The following is a 21240-nucleotide window of genomic DNA, read 5'->3' on the forward strand; positions in this document are numbered from 1 at the left end:
GCAGGGTTAAAATCTCCTGCACAAGGAGCGGATCTGGAATCCTCATAGAGTGGTTCCCCGGTGGTTTGTTCTGAGGTCTCTGTATAAAAGGAAGGCAGTAACCATAGGCTACAGTTTTGAAAGCACAAGCATCCAAAGTAATGTCTCGCCATTCTTCTAGATGCTGAGACAGTCTGCCTCCCACTGGTGAACTGTGACTCAAGACCTCAGAGAGGTTTTGAGGCGGCTGATGCAGTGGCAGTTGGTAAAGATGCCACTGCCTGAGCTGGCTTTGTACCTTTTCCTCGGCCACCACGAGGAAATCTTTTTTGGCCCCTTTGACCAGCCCTTCCTCTCGCCCTTCCAACTGAGTAGTAGCCAAAAGATCTACCCCTCCAAGGTTGTCCACTAGGTTGAAAAGGCTGAGGTTGCCTAATAGCAGCCGCCTTGGAGGTCTCCAACTTCTCAAGACACTCATCACCCTTGTTGCCAAAAAGGTGACACCCGTCAAAGGGCATGTTGAGAAGTCTGGATTGTACATCCGGTGCAAAGCCCGACTTCCGCAACCACGCAAAGCTGCACATAACGGTACTAGTAGCCATGGCTCTGCTGATGCTGTCAGCAGAATCCAGACCTGACTTAAGAGACTCACACATGGCTTCTTTGTCGTCTCTAACTATCGCTAAGTACCAGTCTCTTTCACCCCCCTCGGGTAAGTACTCTGCCGCTATGGAAATGCAGTCCCATAGAGTGAACGTACATTTTCCAGGGCACATGTGGAGTTGGCAGATTTGTGTGCCATACTCTCTGCAGAAAATACCTTCCTTGTCCATCCATCTACTCTTTTGTGGTCCATATCTGGAGGGATGGTAGAGTAAGCCGCTTGCTTAGATGTTGCAGTAGCTGCCTATACCACCAGACTCTCTGAGGAGGGGTGTTTCGACAGGTAGTCAGGGTCACTACTGGAAGGGAGGTACTACTTGGTCAAGTTTTTATTTATAGCCGGCTTGGTTTCTGTTGTTTCCCAATTAGTCGCCACCCTTTTTTGCAAGGCAATGTGAAACCGTAATAAAGGATCTGACTGAGGACCCTTATCTAAGATGTCTGTTAGATCATCCTGTTCGAATGGCAACGGAGGCCTACTCCACCCCATGTAGTCCACTACCTTCGACATGAGTTGTCTGCAGGATGCATCAGCATGCTCCCCAGCCTCTGGTCGCCCAAACTCCAACTCAGGTGAGGTGTCCACCCCACTTGCTGTCTGTAGGTTGTCATAGAGGTCTCTCAACCTTGACTCCTCTGCTTTAAATCTCTCTGGTACATTTGGCCTACCAAACTACAGGCCAAATGGAGCCTCGTCATCTGAGGGTTCATTCTCATTGTAACAGCCAGACTGCATCAGAGGCCACGGGACGCCATGTGAACACCAAATACCCGGAAACAATGGAGGGGCCCGCGGGAAGCAATGAGGGGGACACTGGAGAAGCAGAACTCGAACCTGAATGTACGACCCGAAAGGAGGAGCAGGAGGAGGACACTGAAGGAAGCAGTCATTTGTGGTTGGGGGCAGACCTGGGTGCCATCCGCGAATTGTGTTGCCTGAATGCGGATAGTGGAAACCCTAACGCACGGCCGGTAGCAGTAACTGGGTTGAGAAGTGGCATGGGTCCTGCGGGCGAGGAACGTGGAAACCACGACACAGGCGACCAGACGGAGCAAGGGTCTGCTGGCGTGTGCCACGTGTACCGCAGCACGAACGACCAACGGGGGGAGGTTGTTGGGACAAGACGCCACAAACGGGGAACGGAGCAAAGAGAAGCAAAAGAACCGTATAACCTTACACTCGTAAAACAGAGAAAATATACCAAAAAGAAGGATATTAGAAGGACTTTATCCTTACCAAATCTGGGGACCTCTGACTGTATAAACCCCAATCTTCACCTCGTGGCACATGGCGGAGAGACATGATGGCGACTGGGAGCACAGAAGGAAGGGGGCAAGGCTTGGGAGGGTTTTTCTATCCTCGGACATAAGGAGAGACCTGATTGGGTCAAGAGTGGCCAGCCCCTATATAAAGCAAAGAGAGACGAAGGACTGAAGGGGATTTCTCTTTCTTCTTTCAGAATCGGTTTGGAAGCGAGGAGACCACAAGTCCATACCAGTGGGCTTACGAAGATTAAACAGAGATTTCTACCTTACACTCGCAGAAAACCCCATCAGAGTCATCTCGGCTGGAAAGAGAACTGATACTTGAATTAATATTTTTTTATTTTCTTAAAAAGTCAATAAAGACTGACCTTTGTTCAACTTACCTGCCTAGTCCGAGTGGTCTGTCATACTCATCATATATAAAAGAGACTTAAAATAGTATTTTCTTGGTAGAGGTTCGTAGGTTTTCTCGGGTATGAGAGGTTTTATAAACAATGGATTTGATGCTGGAGGAGACGTCAAAACTTTTTTCATTGGAGCCATCGACTTTAGTGGGGCCCTTGGCATCGATGGCGCAGCTGGTGTTGATGCCGTCAGCGTCAAAGTCGAGGGTTTGGCTGGCATCAAAGACGCCGCCGGTGTCCAGGGTATCGACGACCTCGACTTATGCTTTTGGCTCGAGTGATCCTTCGATGTTGTAACATCCGATCGATGCCTCGATGGCTCCCGATGTAGATCGGGCCTTCGTCCCGGGCACGAAGGCATGCAGGATTTAAGTCGATCCCTTTCCTTCGATGAGGAATGGTGATAGCCAATCCTCGATCTCGACAGCCTAGCCTTCCTCTGAGGAGTGCCGCCTCTTGACTCGTCGGTCAAAGGTTTCTTGGCCTGGGTAGGAGATTTAGGGATTCAACCTACCTTCAATTTCCCCTTTCGTTCCTTCAAGGCCTTTCCTGTCATCGACTTTCCTGTCATCGACTGGCACTTGGAGCAGTCGGAGGTGTTCTGGTCTACCCCGAGGCACCACAAACATATACGATGAGGATCGGTCAATGGCATTTTCAACCCACAATCACAACAGTTTTTTAACCCGGTCTTCGGGGTTGTCGGTGTCGACGAAGAAGACATTTTCTTGATTTTCTTTCGCAATAACAAAGTCGTCACGAAAGCGAAGAAGCGCGCTGTTTTTCTCGAAGCTAAAGCGATCACGGAAAAACTGAACTGGAGCCAATGGGTGCTGCGTGTGCTATGTATTTATTTATTTATTTGTATTTGTAAAGGGCACGTACAGCCCACAGGCATCGAGGCGCTGTTGCAGCAGTTGTCTTATTTGCACATATTTGTCTTAGTATATGCCTTTGATTACATCATCTCGAGACGGAGGCCCTCGAGGGTCATCGAGTCCATGTCATCCGAAGCAGCTGAAGCTGGAAATCAAATATCAAAGTTGAGGAATACGTGGGAGGACACAATCCATTCGAAAGGGCCGATTATGTTTCCAAGGAGCGACGCGTTTGCTGAAACCTGGTCCAGGGAGAGGTTGTGTGCATGCATGTATGTAAACCTGGGGAGAAATGGATGGGTGTTGGCAATTGGAGTAGCAGAGCAGTTAAAGGTGAAGAAGTGGAGGTACAGAAGAGTTGAGGGTGCAGGAGGTGAAGGGGTAGACTACCGTGAATGCGCAGAAGGATGTGGAGGAAGAGGATAAGAGATAAAAGATGTTGGAGAAGCTGAACGAGTAGAGGGAGGTAAAACATATGAAGAGGGAAGGTGTAGAAGTGGCAAGGAAGAAGCAGTAGTTGGGAGGACAGGAGAAGCAGCAGCAAACCAGGAACAAGGATGTGGAGACGTCCATGGGATGTGCAAAGACAGCAAGACAGTAAAACACAAACCTATCAGAGGTAGAAGTGGTATTTATCTACCTTAAATTTTGTTTTTATTTCTATTTTTAAATTCAATGTTCCTTTCTCCCTTCATTTCATGGTATTGTATTTTACTGTATTTCTTGGATGGATATTATTTTCTTTTTCTGAAGTGCTCTGTGAGAAACTTTTCTTCTGTTCCATGGTTCTATTTTATACTGTGTAAAAAAAGTCATTGTTTTGGCTAGTGCACAATAAATAAAAACATTTAAAAAATAAGCACTTCACAGAATGTCAAGGAGTTCAGAATACAAGCATACCACCGCTGAAGTCCACATGACCATAGTTAGGAGTGATCATTTGGAAGACGAGGAGGGACGAAAAATGGGGTTGAGTAGTAGGTTTAGGACCTGAGACAAGTAGATGAGCTACAGACCCTCCTGCCGTAGCTCACCTCTAGAACACGATGTAGGACTTACAGCAACACAGCGTGGCACTGCAACATGAACACCTGAGTGATTCTTCCCTATTTGTGGCCTACTGGGAGAAGCCAACCAGTGAACAAAACCTTGTTCGTCAGAGCAACTTTGTACCCAAGACTGTGACATCGGGGAGAGACCTTGAGAGACCTTTGGAAGTACCTTTTGAAGCAAGAAGACTTTGATTTACCTTTTGATCCCTTTCAAGTTGCCTGAGTTCTATAGTCCAAAAAATCTTTCTGACTTAAACCCATGAGTTGCGTCTTCTGTGGAATCCATTTGGCTTTGTGACTATCCATACGGGCTGAGCCCTCAATCCTTTGTCTTTTTCTTACCTTCATCTCTGTGCTGGTGGTACTGCTCACTGGGCTTCCTTTGCTTCACCCAGCTGTCTTTGCTGGACTGTTTGGCAGTCCTGGTTCCTTTTCCTCCCTCACTCGACCAACACTGTAACTCCTTCCTGAGTCCCTAGAGCCCAATTGTGTAGTTGGGTGCCTCAGCCATCCTCCCGTCCTAGGTCTCCGGACCCCAGATGGAGATGTTTTTCTACCCCCATACCACCACTGGATTGCACGTTCAAACTCCTCTGCTCACTCTGCATCTAGCTATCCCCAGCATTCTGGTTCTCGAACCATGTACTGGATTTTATCTGAGGGACTTCAGTGTGCTTGTTGCATCATCCACTGCACTGATGGGCTGTAAGTCATACTTGCCTCATTTTAAGGCAAACTCTCTTTAGGCCTATTGTGTTTGTCATGCTGATTTATGTGGGAGAAACTTTCCTAAGACCTTAAGTCCCCTTAAAAGTGAATGTTTTCCGAAAAATAGCCGACCAAAATTGGAAACGTTAAGAAAATCTGCATCTTCTACAAAAGGGCCACAGAGACACCACCAAAAAGTGCGAAGTGCCACGTGTACATACTGCAGCTTATCCATAATGTGAAAAAAAACAGAATCTGAAGATGATGGTGAGAGATAATGGCTGGAGATGCTGGTAGTTGGACCTCTGTGTACATCTATTGGTGAATTCTTTCTGTGTCCTGCCTACGATTCAGGCATCCATAACCAGTTGGGAAGGAAGTGGAACAGAACGCACTAATAGTCATGACCAAGTTGGTCATTGAACAAACAATATTCGGTCGGATAGCTCAGTTAATTGACCTCTTGCGGTTGAGATCTGTATCCACCCTGTAGGTAAGAGATTTGAATCCTGGCAGAGTTGCCTCTGGCTAATATCTTCCAAACTCCATACATGAAATAACATTATATTGAGTAATACTGACTCCTTTTATTTAGAGCATTACAAAGAGGCAACATTTAAATTGTAAGCTTAATCCAGATATTGAAATATTAATAAAATAGATAGGCAGATATGATATAGCAAGAATTTCTCCCACAAGTTCATTTACTCACCTTCTGTCTGTGGTCATCTGAAGTGCTCCACCTCTAAGATTACATAGACAGCAATCCTGTGCAAAAACAAGATTGCATTAAAACAGGCACTCTTCAGAAGATCACAATCATGTTCCTATGTGTGTTTTGCAGGGCAAATGTGGCAGTCTAGATCTGACAATTCTACATTTGGCATACAATTCCTGGCTCTTGGGTTAGATTCCAGTTCTCGTGATTGCACTTCCAAATGTAAAACAATGGCAATGTTCCAAATGTTTATCATGCTTTAATATATTCAGGAAGCGTATACCATCTACAATAGTAATACCATTGCAGGCATTGAAAGAACAAACACAAAATAAAAAAAATACCCCCCAGACAGGACTATGTTCATGGGTAATTTTGGGTGGCAATCTGTTTACTTTCTACCGGACACCCCTTCTCATTCAGGTACAGTGCCGCCTCTAGGTCAAGTACTTACTGCTGTCCAAGCTTTGCTCGTGCACCTGGAACAGGTCCAGTTCGCACTCACTAGATCTGGGTGAATCCCATAACAACCTGAAAAATACAAGAAGCTAGATCAGTATCTGACAGTCGTTTAGCCCTCTCACACAAAGCCATGCGGTTTCTGTGGTATATCAGGCTCAATGTTATTACATGTTAAATCAAGATGTACCCATAAAATACAAGTAATTTTGGCCCCAAAAGTTGGCCCAAACAAACAGGTCATCTCACTCTAATGCCTGGGGTCAACTGAAGTTATATGCAAAAGGAAGAGAAAGGACAATACAGTGTACAACTCAAACTGGAGACTGATTCTTATTCGAAACGTATAGCAAGGTCAGGAAAAAAGGGACCCACTAGCATGTACGTAGGATTACACTCTACGGGCTGATGTTAGAGCTACCAATAGAACGGGTTTAAATGTTAACAACCTTAAGAGACTTGAGCATATGGGTTCAAAAGGTGCACTCACAAGACATTTTAATACTAGATTAAGGGCCCAAGTTGGAACTGAGAAATGTTTTCACCAGTGGAATTTTGAAGTATGAACGTTACTCTGACGAGCGCTTAAATATGGACAGTGCCGCCAAATAGTGTTTAATAGTACCAATCTGGAGCCCCAAATTGGCTAAAGATAGCAGAAAGCATAAAACATCTGGTGTTTTACACAGAAAAGGATCTACATTCTTTTCTCTGCACCAGTTGCAGAATTTATTCCAACGGCAACAGTACAAAGACTTTGTTGCTGGCCTTCTCCATAATCTCCATTACGTCATCCAGGAGGCCCTAATCCTTGTATCTCAGCCTTTCAGAAACCAAGCGTGATGGTTGTGTTTTGACCTCTGGATGGAGAACCCGACCCTCCTCTCGCGAGAGAAGGTCCTCTCTTTGTGGAAGACATATTGGAGGACAGATGGACATGTTCAGAAGGTCCGGGTACCACGTCCTGTTGGCCCAATCTGGGTCAATTAGGATCATGTGTTTCCTGATCTTTCTCAGCCTCCTGATCACGTGAGGAATGACAGGGACTGAAGGAAACGCATACAGGAGTGGAAATTCCCAGTCCACCACAAACGCGTCTCCTAGAGCTCCTCTTGGAGGAAATTCCCTGGAGCAATAAAGTTTGCACTTCCGTTTGACATTGGGCGTGAACAGGTCCACTTGTGGGGTTCTCCAAAGGGTGAAGATCTCTTGAAGGACTTCCTGAGCTAGTTCCCACTCGTGGGAGACTGTGCTCCGCTTGCTCGGAGCGTCTGCCGCCGTGTTCTCCTCTCTGGCTAGGCGAACTGCTGATAGGGAGATTCTTTCTTGAATTGCTTCAAAACCATGGTTTTGATTTTCTAAGACAGGTTCGAAAAGGTGTTAACAAACATTGGCCCTGTCTCCTTTTTGGTTATGGGTTGTGCCTTTACCAAAAGCGCTTCCCGACTGTTGTTATATGCTAGTTTTGCAGGACCCTTAACCAACTTCCTAGGATAGTTCCTCACAAGTAGCTTATTTAAGTATCCCAGCGAACCAAATAGGAGACGCGTGCACTTTTGGGACACCTCTTTCAGCTCAAGTGACGATGGTGTCACTGGGGATAACAAACATTGCAGGTCCCAGTACGAGCAATACTGCAGGTTAACAAGACACCAACATGGGTAGGGGAAGAAGCTACAGAGGGTAAAATAAATTGAGGCAGGGACGTGGTTCCTCCTCATCATCTTTTTTAGATCGAGGCTCCCACAGAGCAGCGGATCCCTGACTTGCAAGGAACAGGCATTGTGGGGGCGAGCGGTAAGGAGGCAGAGGGAAAACCAGATGGAAGAGTCTAAGCCGGGTGTGCTTGTTCTCCTGCCATGTCCAGGAGTTTCTGAGGGACAGGTGGTGAGACCCTGACCTCAGCTGCAGTGTTCTTGAAGCAGAAAGCCTGGATGCGCTTGCAAAATAACTGCTGGTGAGTCTGAAGTACAGGGAGACTCGCAATGTGATGCACTATGTAGCGAGTGTAAGCAGAATTAAGGGAAATCCAATATTGCAGTCCTCCACGATTGTGAGACAATCGGAAAACGCAGACTGGGAAAGAAGAAACGGAGTATCTGTATGAAGGCGCTGGAAGGGAAAACCCATTGTTTTGCGAGTGGTCTCGTAAAGAAGATTACGTTGTCGAGAGTGTTGGTGGACTGAAAGAAGGGAATTGACATCCCGTGGGGAGATGTGTGAGGTAGGAAGTGCAAGCAAAGTGGCGCTGGCAATTGAGAAACACAGTGAGAGCTGGCAGAAGGCTGTACAAGAGAGATGAACACTTTTATAGGGCGAGAGCAGATAAAGCCCAGTCAAGCCTAGTAAACTAAGTCCCCTGATGAGGGGGAAGAGTTAGAAGCACCAGTCCTGGGTTGCGTGACCTGTATTGGGTGGACCCTGCGGTCCGACAACTGCGCCCAGACAAGGGGGAGCCTGAAAGTGGAACACAGAGGTGGGGAATGGAACCCCAGAAGTGTTAGTGAATAACTACAACAGCTCCACCTAAGTGCTAAGATTCGGGGAAGGGAACCCTGAATCCAAAAGTTACTGTCAATTTTATTACAAATTCATATATAATTTTAGCTATCGTATGAATCTAAAACAGTTACATAAAAACAATACCCACAAGTACTGGTGATAAAATACAAAAATCACCTCACATAAGACACTTTTTCACAATAACAATTACACAAACCTAGAACCATCCAGTCTACCACAACAGGACAAGTGATAAATCCCTACTAGTCCAATTTGTGTGATAACAATTGTCGGTCCAATATGTTTATGACCCTAGCACCACAATGATTGGCTATTCATCAGGGGCTGTCCACTGAAGATCTTTAGTGAAGCATCTGATTCTTGTATTTTCGGTGGGTTGTAGATCACATTTATTGAAGACGGTGGAGGGGCCTTCTATCAATATGTCCCCAACGTCAGAGGTGACCATAAAAGAGGACAAGAAAAGAAACAATTAATCGGTATATCCCAGAGAAAAGCATTGTTGAATCTCATCTGGTCATTGTTTGTGCAAAAAAACTTCACATTTGACAATGGTACCTGCTTGTTGTGCATGGTAACGCCATATCACTGGAAAATTAATTTCCCAATCCTATTAGATAGGACTTCTTAATTGAAACACAGCCTCACATTGGCCACTGCAACCTGCTGCAAAAGACACAAAACAAAACACAAGACACAAAACACATAATGATCTAATCATTAATAAAGGGGAGATTTCGAGCTGGTGGCGCTGTTGAGCAGCCCAAGATGGCTGCCTAGTCTTTGAGCTCCGTGGGGCTCCGGTCGAAATCCGCCATCAACTGCGATATTAAATATCCTCGCAACCCAATACTTCTTGGATCCACTTGGGCGACCTTTCTGCATGTGCCACAGCAATCCCGGTCTGAAACGGTCCCGGGAACCAGACGAATCGGGTGTCTCTGCCGGCTGGCGGCCTCCTGACTGGGCCTCTGCACGCGTCCGCCTCCTCCCTGCCGGATCTCGCGGAGGCTGGCGGTGAATACTGGGCGCGGGACTCGCGGCCCCTGATCACTGGCCGGGGCCCTCCGGCTCGCAGCCTACACCAGTCCCCCCTGTAGAGTGAATCCGACATCGCCTGCGGCCTCCCTCCTGGAGTACGCTGTAACGCGGGCGGCCGCTGCAGGGGCCTGCACTGGAGCGCCCCCTACTCTTCATCGACACACGAGCTCGGCGGCGCCCGCCTTGCGCCCCCCCCCCTGTGTAGGGGACTCTGCCATCGGCTCCGGCCGCCCCTCCCTGGGGCACACCACCGCACCGGCGATCACCGTGGGGGGCCTGCGCTGGTGCGCGCCCCCACCCCTCTTCCCCACAACGGTGCCGCAGTGCTCGCTCCATACCCCCCCGGGGATAACTCCGCTGCTCTCCCTCGTGGCGGCGCTGGGGCCCTGTTCTCACTGAGCTGCGGGGTGACTGGGCAGGAGCCTGGTTGCCCACCCGATATCTGCAGCTCCCGATCCGGACGCCGACACCCAGGTGAGGAGTGGGTGGGGGGGACCCGAGCCGAGTCACTTGTGGCCTACATCACCTAGTCTTGCCGCCTAAGAGGCCCGGAGCCCAGGCCTACGCTCTGGAAGGGGGCGCTGTGCCCGGATCACCTATGCCGGAGGGGGCCTATGTGAACCCTGGCTGCTAGACACACCGGCGCCTCCTTGCTTGGAGCTCCTGACTGTACCTGGATTTGCCCCTTTGACCAGCTGAGTGTTTGGCCTCCATTAACATTCCACTGCCACAGGCGCATGCCTCATCGGAAATTCTACCGGCTATGCCCAACAAATCCAGAGGGAATTCGAAAAGGGGGAGCCATGGACAAATTTACCAAATCTGTCCCGAGGTCGGAATCCGCCCATACATCATCCATACAGGAGGAACCAGATCCGGTCCCTCATCCCCTTGCAACTGCCCCCGATCTAACTACACTCATGGAAACCATGGCTAAAAACTTTGCCTCGTTCCACGAGAAACTGGATGACATTAACGCCAATGTGGCCTCCCTGAAGACACGCGTGGACCAAGCGGCCACCAGAATCTCCGACGCGGAGAGCAGAATTTCAACAAACGAAGATGTAATTTTAGCCTTGCAGAACACGGTCACCTCCCAATCCCGTGACATGAAAAGTGTGAAAGCTAAGTGCGACGACTTGGAATCGCGCTCTCGCAGAAATAACCTGCGAATCATCAGTGTTCCCGAAAACGCCCTGAAAGGGCGCATGGAAGACACCATTGAAACATTGCTCAAAGATCTCCTCGGCAATCCGGCCCTCTCGCCCTACTTTACAGTGGAGCGCGCCCATCGGGCCCTCTCACCATGCCCCAAACTAGGGGACATTCCAAGGCCCATCATCGCCAGAATTTTAAAACTACCGCGATAGAGACCTTATCCTGCGCCTGGCACGTGAGAAGGGCGAGCTACGTTTTGTGGCCAATACCATTAGGATTTTCCCTGAGTTTTCAATAGCTGTACAGCAGGAGAGGCACCAATTCCTCGGGGTCAAGAAGTTGCTCAGGGAGCACAATGTCCCATACGCCATTTTGTTCGCCGCTCGTCTTAAAATCACATACAGTGGCAAATTATATTTCTTCACTGTGCCTGACGAGACGGTGAAATTTATTGAAGCACACATCCCTCTCCATGATCCAGATGGTGGACAAGCTGAAGGGGACTGACCCAACGCGCCGCGTCCTAATGGGACCTAATTAACCTATCCAGCAAAACCCCCTTTTGCTCGTCAGTGTACATGTGTAACTAGCAATAATCGACCGCAAGCTCACCACGCTTGGCCCCATCTATGGCCCTCTGGCCCCTGGCTCACCGCTGGTACTTTGGACACTGATCTCTGTGCGCCTTCAGTGCTTGGAACTGAACATCACTACTTAGTACTCCTCGGTTCCCATCCTACGTTCAATGGCCAGCTGACCCTGACCTGACACAAGATCCGCTTACCGCAGAACCTACACCAGACGGCTGTTGCTGTCCTACATGATGCTTAAGCGGCCGTCCTCACGGCAACAGCACACCCCACTGCAATGGCAATGTTAATGTTTGATTGGGTGTTTTCGATGGCTGGCCCCAGTTGGGCCATGGTGGGGGCACATCCCCGTTGTATGTTGTCCTTCGTCATCTTCTATTTCACCAGCTTTGGGGGGGGGACTGCACTGCAAGTTGGGGGTGGGCAGTTAGGGTGGGGGGGGGATTTGTTGGGGAATGGAAAAGTGTTATGGTAAAAGGTGGAGGCGGATCGGCAGATCGCATCGCATTGGGGCATCCGCATCGGAGGGGACTTTGTCTCGCATCTGGTTTACGACAACAGTGGTGGGATGTACATTAGACTTCTGTGCTTCCTATAACTGCGATGTCTAGCGACCCGCAGGGACTGAGCAACCTTGTTGGGATTCCGGAAGCTGTGGCACACGTTGATAGGCATGGGCGCAAATGCTACCTATGCAAGAAACGCACCCTATGGGCTCTCCAGTTAAGTGTATCTTATTTAGATCATTAGAATGCCTGTAACTATAATGTCCTGGAATGTTCGAGGCCTAAGTAACTATACCAAGGGTCGCAAGATTATGGCTTATGCCAGCAGGCACGGATGCAAAATTCTGCTCCTACAGGAGACACACTCCACGGGCCCCCTGGCTAGGAGCATTGCGCCAACCTGGGGGCCTCACAGATATTTCACTTCATATGCCACTCGTGCCAGAGGAGTGGTGACATTGATCCATAAGTCACTCAAGTTTGTTCTCCATAAGAGCTACATAGACCCGGAGGGGAGATACATAGTGTACTGCGCCATTGCCAACAGTGATTATTTGCTGGTGAATACCTATGGCCCCAATGTTGACTCTCCCGAGTTTGTTGATCAGGTGGTATCCATATTACTAGGGTACGTGGGGGTGCAGATCATCTGGGGTGGGGATATGAACTTCATCCTTGATACCATGATGGACAGGACTAACACAGCCCCCAGGCTCCTGCCAGGCGCAGCGCGTAGACTCCTGACTCATAGCGCGACACTTGACATTCATGATGTATGGAAGGCATGACATCCGCAAGCGCGGGAGCTCACCTACTACTCATCAGTACACAACAGTTCTTCCAGGATCGATCTGTTCCTACTGTCCGGCACTTTGCTGGGCAGGGTGGCGGAAACATGCATACTTGCACGTACACTGTCTGACCACTCGCTGATTGCGATATCCCTAGAACTAGGAATTCCGGCTCCCACCATCAATACATGGCGCTTCAAATCAGCCGCTCTGCAAGACATTGTGTTTAGGGCGGACATCCTTGCTGACATTCAGTCGTACTTTGAGCACAATCTGCCACAGTCCACCACCCTGGGGGTCCGCTGGGACGCCTTCAAGGCCTTCATCAGAGGGGCGTCCATCTCTAGGGAATCAGGAGTCCTTAAAACCATAAGAGCTACCCTATCCCGCACTGAAACTAAATTAAGGGACCTGGAGCGAGCCCACCCGGCCTTCATTGATCCGGGAGTCCTCTTCCAGATCAGCGAGGAGCTCAAAATCTTCAACGAGCAGGCCAATAGGGAAGTCCAGTACTTCAGCTGCCCACAGGCGGCACGGAAATACGGCGAGGGTGACAGACCAGGCAAAACACTGGCCGCTCTGGCGAGGGGGGAGTGGGGTCAATCCCAAATTACTTGTATTAAGGACAGTCAGGGTGCGATACAGTGGGCTGATCAGCATATCCTGGAGGTCTTCACAGGCTTCTACTCTGATTTATACTCTCAGCCCCCCGAACATGGTGACTCCCAGATGCGGGAACTCCTGGAACAGATTCCCACCACCATCGTTTCCCCCGCTACAAGAGACCAGCTAGACTCCCCCGTTACACTGGATGAGATAGTGGAGGCTATCTCTAGTCTCCCAAAAGGAAAGGCGCCGGGCCCTGATGGGCTGACGGCTGAGTTCTATCAGGAACATGTGGCTATACTAGCCCCGAATTGCTTGGGGTGTGGAACGAGTCTCTCCGTCTGGGATCCCTTCCCCCGACATTACGCGAGGCCGTTATTACAGTTCTGCTTAAGCCTGGCAAACCTGCTGATGAGTGTGGTTCATATCGGCCCCTTTCACTTATGAACCTGGATACAAAAATCTTTGCCAAGGTGATCGCCAATCGCTTCCTACCTGTTATGCCATATATGGTGCACGACGACCAGTCGGGTTTTGTGCCCGGGAGATCCACATCACATAATATCAGAAGGCTCCTTAACGTCCTGGCACGAATTAATCAGGACGTGAGTGCAGTTGCGGTCACCCTGGATGCCCAGAAGGCCTTTGATATGGTGTCTTGGAGGTACATGTGGTTGGTCCTGGAGACCATGGGCATTGGGCCTAGGATGATTGCATATATCAAACTGCTGTACACCTCTCCGGTTGCCAGGGTCCGAGTCAACTCTCAAACGTCCGCCTTGTTCCCTCCCTTCAGAGGCACCCGCCAGGGATGCCCGTTCTCTTCGATCCTGTTTGCACTGGCCATTGAGCCTATGGCGGACTTTTTCAGGGAGCGCCACTCACGCAAAGGGATACGGCTACAGGGTACCCCCAAAAACATTTCACTTTATGCAGACGACGTACTACTGTTCGTCAGAAACCCAGACCTCCACCTCAACCCTATTCTGCGCGACATCACTCGTATCGGTACATACTCTGGATTCACCATCAATTATGCCAAATCCGAACTCTTTCCCCTCACGGGCTCCACGATTCAACCTGCCACGGAGTACCCACTACGTTGGTCTCCCGACGGGATTAAATATGTGGGAGTCCATGTGTCCTTGACCAAAGAAGCTCTCTTAACTAACAACTACCTGGCCGCGGCAGAACTGGCGGAGTCCAAGATAGTGCGCTGGCGCTCTCTCCCGTTGTCATTGGCGGGTATATTATCACTGGTTAAAATGATTTTACTCCCCAAACTGCTGTACACATTCACAAATGTCCCCATATGGTCCGGCAAGAAGTACTTTGCTGATCTACACAAGCTGTGCGCTCAGTTCCTGTGGCATTCTGGTGCGGTGCGGAAAAAATGGGCTGCCATGACCCTTCCCTACGAGAAAGGCGGGTTTACTGCTCCCGACCTGATGCGGTACTGGATCGCCGCGCAGGCACAGTTTGCCACCTACTGGTACCCTGGACCTCCCCCTCGCCCGCATGTGAAGCTAGAGGCCCTTGCAGCTTCTGGCACCAATATAATGACCTTGATCCTACATCAACGGTATGAACCAGTCTCGCCCATAGACCCAGTCCAAACCACCATATCGGCTTGGAGGCGGATATTTGCTGCGGGCGTGGATGAACGCCCATACTACAAGTGGCTCCCCGCCTGGCAGTTCCCCGGATTAGAACCCACAAACGACATGGCCTTGGCACGACATTGGTGGTCCCTGGGTTACCTGGCCCTAACTGATTTTTACCCGGATGGGCTATTCATTACACCACAGACCTGGAAACCGGGACACTTGGGATCACCAATGGAACTGCTGCAATATTACAGACTCTGCGCTGCATTCCGCGACACGTGGCCTGAGTTTCCCCACGAGCACCCTGACTCCCCTGGGATTTTGTACATCGCCAACTCGGGTGGGGCCCGCGGGGTGGTATCATCACTATACAAACTCCTTCTCACAACTGCTACACCGCAACTCTCTAGGGTGCGGGATGACTGGGCCTCCGAACTGGAGGTAGAACTCACGGACCAGCTGTGGGGGAAAATGTGCTCTCACACTAATAGGGTCTCCCTGAATTTCCGATACCGCACCATACAGTATAAACTGTTGAACAGGCTCTACTACACCCCGCGCAGGCTCTCCAAGTTTGCCCGCTCCGACCCACGGCTATGTCCTCGCTGTGGCGCGGAAGATGCACGCCACTTCCACATGTTCTGGGACTGCCCACGGCAAACCCCATTCTGGGAGGAAATCCTGAAAACTTTGTCTGAAATCTGTGATACTGTCATCGAGCCTGACCCGCTGGGTGTACTGTTTGGGACTTGGGGGGATGAGGGAGCCAGAGGGGCTGCTAAATTCTTAAATATGTGCTGTGTAATTGCCAAAAAATGTATCTTACAGGACTGGAAGCGCTTTGCCCCTCCTACCTTCCGGAAATGGCTGAACTTGTTGACCTGGTCTGGGAACTGCGAGGATGAATACATTAGCACCCTCCCGGCACGGTCCCAGCCTAAAAACATTTGGACTGCCTTTAATAGTTATCTGTATGGCTGGATGCCGGCTCCCCGATGGATAATTCACCGTAATTATTGCTACTGCGTGCCTTGTTACTTGATGCCCTATAGTGCTGTGATCTCCATGGTATTACTTCTCACTATTCATATGTGCCACTGAACTCTGTTAAAATATCCAGATTGTCTCTGTATAGCTGCTCCGATGTGTGTGTATGTCATCTGCCTCTGCCAACAAAAATAAAAAATAAAGGGGAGATTTCCACATCAGCCTCCTTTTTAATATTTACTTCCATAGTAAAGAAAACAAAGATCACATAGGTCTAGCCTCCTCATTACTATAGTGGCATACCTTTACACAATCAACGCCACTCTTATGTGCATGTCAAATCCACCAGTGAGGATATCACTAACATTCCCAACATCGGTAGAGAACGCCAAGTGCTCTTCCAACTGCAGCCGAAAGGGGAAATCAAGCACAACCATTTTACGGTAAATGAGATGTAAAAACGCTCTCACCCATCTCCAGGCACCACTAAGTGTCATACAAAAGAAAGGTGTCCCCAGAGCAAAAGGGAAAGTCCTGTGTGTAACCTAGCGCCTACAGTGACCCACACACCAAAAGTATAACAATCTGAAGCCAACGTGTCAAACTTGAATCATGCTCGAAACACAACAACCCAAAACGTCAGAGCTTCTTACCAGGTAAGGAGATCTAATTTACTCCAAAAAAGCGCCAGGTTCCTGAGTGTGGTCTCCAAAACAAAGGTAGCAGACTGTTTGTATACTGCAACACAAGACATTTAAAGATCCAAGACATAGGGCCTCATCACGAGTTGGGCTGTAGCCCTTAAATGCGGTGGTAACGGTATTACCGCTGCATTTAAGGGCTGGTCCTATCACGAGTTGGGCGCTAAATCGGCTGTTTTACCTCCAGCTTTTTTCTGGAGGTGAAAATCCCTGTTTTCGGCTGTATTACAGCCAGCTGTATTAGCCCGCATTATTAGCACCGCATATTCCCCATTGGATCCAATGAACCCAATCAGTAATGGGGATTTACCGTTAAGGTCCAACCCGTGAACCGGTGGTAATACCACCGGACTAGTCGGTGCTAGGGCTATTACAGTCGGCGGTAATACAGCCAGAAATACAGCCCAGCTCGTGATGAGGCCCATGAAACAGACCAAACCTAATAAGGTCACTAAAAATATCAGCATTTCATGGCAGACATCTAGGCAAGGTAAAGAGGAGGGTACACGTCTATGTGAGGGACAACTCAGTACAACCATAGTCTTCATAATAGCTGCATGTCCCACCGTGCATCTCAATGCCTTTTCCAACCAGGACAGACGGGAAACTGCACATGGTGCCCGTGTATGAAATGGTACATGCCGTTTACCCACAACGCCCACTTAATTATGTGAGGATAAACACGCCACACAAAGCAAGACCTTGTCGTCAGGGTTACTTAAATACTCAAAAACGTTACAAGGCACAATTGCCAAGCTAGGAAAGACAACTGGCAGCGTAAGAGGTTTATTAATTCTAATGGTACATATCCTGTGGACATGATGACAATAAATGTAATGAAAATCAAACACTGTGTGAATCGTGTCCGCTATATCAAGTATAACAACGCTAAAGATGAAACTTGTCATGAAATATTAACATCAGCATCAAATTGGGGAAACAGGAATGACCATCCTTACAGCTTCACATAGTATACTCTCTTACTAAAACACCAGACCCATCTGACACAGCTGAGGAACAATGTCGAAGATATATGGACATCATGCCACTCCACCCCTTTATTAAGTCCAATAACATGACTCTTAGTTTTAAAAATCATTCTCTGTTCCCCTGTTGATTTCCTCGCTGCTGAATCCTTGTATTTTCCTCAGAATATCCCACTTGATTTCTTCCTGCTATGTCCTATTTCGATGAAATGTATGACATGGGGAGTCTGAATGATTTTATTTTTAATACAGCTTTGGTGCTCGATGAGTCTCGTCTTACATTTTCTGTTGGTTTTTCCTATATAATGCAACCCACAGGGGCATGTGATTATATACACTACATTAATAATGTTGCCGTTCGTAAAACCTTTGATATGCCATTTATCCTGAAGATCTATCTCCACTCTGATAGATTTGGTGGTGTATTTACACATAATGCATTATCCACACGGGAAATGACCTGTTACAGGGGGTCAAGCCCCATAAAGTTGTTTTCTTACCTCTGTGGCTGTTATATCATTCCTTATCAAGATGTATCTCAGATTTTGACTCCTCTTGTAAGCTATGAGCCAAGGCATCTTTTGGTTAGTATACTCCTTCCTCCAGTTCTTCAAAACCATGGTTTTGATCTTATAAGACAGGTTCGAAAAGGTGTTAACAAATATTGGCCCTGTCTCCTTTTTGGTTATGGGTTGTGCCTTTTCCAAAAGCGCTTCCCGGTTGTTGCTATATGCTAGTTTTGCCGAATCCTTAACCAACTTCCTAGGATAGTCCCTCGCAAGTAGCTTATTTAAGTATCCCAGCAAACCAAATAATAGACGCGTGCACTTTTGGGACACCTCTTTCAGCTCAAGTGACGATGGTGTCACTGGGGATAACAAACATTGCAGGTCCCAGTGCAAGCAATACTGCAGGTTAACAAGACACCAACATGGGTACGGGAAGAAGCTACAGAGGGTAAAATCAGTTGAGCCAGGGACGTGGTTCCTCCTCGTCATCTTTTTTAGATCGAGGCTCCCACAGAGCAGTGGATCCCTGACTTGCAAGGAACTGGCGTTGTGAGGGCGAGCGGTAAGGAGGCAGAGGGAAAACCAGCTGGAAGAGTGTAAGCCGGGTGTGCTTGTTCTCCTGCCATGTCCAGGAGTTTCTGAGGGGTAGGTGGTGAGACCCTGACCTCAGCTGCAGTGTTCTTGAAGCAGAAAGCCTGGATGCGCTTGCAAAATCACTGCTGGTGAGTCTGAAGTACAGGGAGACTCGCAAAGTGATGCACTGTTAGGCAGAAACCTGTGCAGTTCCCTTGGGGACCACTGCAAAAGATTTAGGACTACAGGTGTTGGCAGTAAACCCACTTGGTAGCAGTCTGTACCACCCAGATTTACCTGGTAGCTGTGGCTGAGCAGTCAGACTTCCCTCAAGAAGAGTTAGGCAGTATGCAAAGTATACACAATAGGTACTCAGATACAATAGCACAAGCAAACACTGACCAGAGCTTTGGTATCAAGGTATATAATTATTTATTTAAAAACACACTTATTGAAATACTCCAGCACTATTAATGTAAATCACTCTAAACACAATTACTATTATTATATATACACTCCTTATTCCTTATCAGACAAGTCTTAGTTAACACCACTTATTTCCAGACAGAGGTGAGCGCTTAACTATAGATGGCACTCCAATAAGTTAACGAAAAAGGCAGAACGTAGGAAAATACACCACACTAATACTTAGGAACTCTGAAGCAAGGCAGCAAAGTCAAAAGTTACTTGTGAGCCAAAGTCCATAGGCCGGGCCCACCCTTGGAGAGAGCAGGGCACAAATGCACCCAGGCAAGGCGGCCACGAGATGCTCCAGGAAGCGAAAAAGGAAGCAGACTGGTTATCCCCACCAGTCGAAGGAAGAAGACTCTCCGGGCTGGAGATCTCCTCTGTTGTTGGGAAAAGTGGTGAGACAGTTCAGCAGGGCTCCACCGGTGGTGTGGTCGTAGCAGGCCGGCTCAGCTTCTCCCTCTTCAGATTCTTAGGTCCTGTGGCGACTTCTCAAGTTCCAGTCCACAAAGCCCTGCTTTTATGCAGAAAACCCCCATTCACTCAGCCTAGCTGTCACTCAAACATGCTAAGTGGTGAGCCGGCCGGCTGAACACTTGGGCCAATCAGGATGGAGTGCGACTTGAGTTGCCTAGGCAACTCAGTCCAGGGTGCCTAAATCCCCCTCCACCCCTCCTAAGTGCCCCAGACAGAGTGGCACCACTTTGGAGGGCTTCTGTGGAGAAGGCCGCCAAAAAGTGGAACAAAGGGCTCAACTTGGGTTGGAGTCACAGAAGCGAACACAAACGCCATTTTAGAACCGAGTTCTGGCAAAAAATACCAACCGGGGAATTAATATTAAATAAATAAACCGGCGGTATGTTCGGGGCTATAGGAATTAAATAATTAAAGTTGGTAGCCTCGAACAATGGGAAATCCCATAGGGATATATTCGCGGTCGAATATAAAAAGTAGTATCCACTGTCAGCAGCCAAAACTCGATCAGGGGGGACGGAGAAGTGCCCCCTCGACTAACAGACCCCGGGGCAATCGATTTGCCCCGGCCAGTACATCCACAATATGATGGTTTGAACTGGTTCTGTTCAGAATTTGAGACTAGTAAAGTCAATGGTGACTTTACATGCCCTGGGAGACAGTAGTCAGTCCCAGGGTATGGAGTCTATACTGGGGGTCACTATGACACCCCTTTGTTACTGCACTGAGGGTGCTGTGTAACACACATCACAAAAACACATGAAGCCCTATGGAGTAAAAGACCCCATAGCCCATTAAACACATCTAGAATCAAAGAGACACACTCAAATCATGTCCAAGAGTGAGGGTAAAAGAGTCTCACTCTTGGCAGGAGAAAAAAATAAACCCCAAAAAATCCAGCAAAGCTGCTGGGGGACTCACTAGGTTAGGAAATTCAGCCTGAACAGAGAATTCTCCCTAACATGCACTATGTATCGAGTGTAAGCAGAATTAAGGGAAATCCAATATTGCAGTCCTCCACGATTGTGAGACAATCGTAAAACGCAGACTGGGAAAGAAGACAGAGTATCTGCATGAAGGCGCTGGAAGGGAAAACCCATTGTCAGAGACTTCAGAGTGAAAGTACTGTATGCAACAATACAAATAGAACCTTGTGTGATACAAAGTTACTGAGTGGTCTCGTAAAGAACATTACGTTGTTGAAAGTCTTGGTGGACTGAAATAAGGAAATTGACATCCCGTGGGGAGATGTGTGAGGTAGGAAGTGCAAGCAAAGTGGCGCTGGCAATTGAGAAACACAGTGAGAGCTGGCAGAGGGCTGTACACGAGAAATGAACACTCTCAAAGGACGATAGCAGGTAAAGCCCAGTCGAGCCTAGTAAACTAAGTCCCCTGATGAGGGGGAAGAGTTAGAAGCCCCAGTCCTTGGTTGCGTGACCTGTATTGGGTGGACCCTGCGGTCTGACAACTGCGCCCAGACCAGGGGGAGCCTGAAAGTGGAACACAGAGGTGGGGAATGGAACCCCATAAGTGTTTGTGAATAACTACAACAGCTCCACCTAAGTGCTAAGATTCGGGAAAGGGAAACCTGAA

The 21240-nt window shown here is 48.5% G+C and overlaps 1 protein-coding gene across 2 annotated transcripts in view; it reads right to left on the reverse strand.

Moving 5' to 3' along the window:
- LOC138573535 (lysine-specific demethylase 4B-like) overlaps positions 1 to 21240 on the reverse strand; it is a 2173569-nt gene that overhangs the window by 336481 nt on the left and 1815848 nt on the right. For both annotated transcript variants that reach the window (XM_069649346.1, XM_069649347.1), the window contains 2 exons: positions 6123 to 6199; positions 5663 to 5718 (listed from right to left, as the gene is read on the reverse strand). In XM_069649346.1, coding sequence (XP_069505447.1) covers positions 5663 to 5718; positions 6123 to 6199 — 133 coding nt within the window. The remainder of the gene's footprint in view (positions 1 to 5662; positions 5719 to 6122; positions 6200 to 21240) is intronic.

This window comes from Ambystoma mexicanum, chromosome 1p (assembly GCF_040938575.1).
Source record: "Ambystoma mexicanum isolate Mex_15411 chromosome 1p, UKY_AmexF1_1, whole genome shotgun sequence".
Classification (NCBI taxonomy): Eukaryota; Metazoa; Chordata; class Amphibia; order Caudata; family Ambystomatidae; genus Ambystoma; species Ambystoma mexicanum.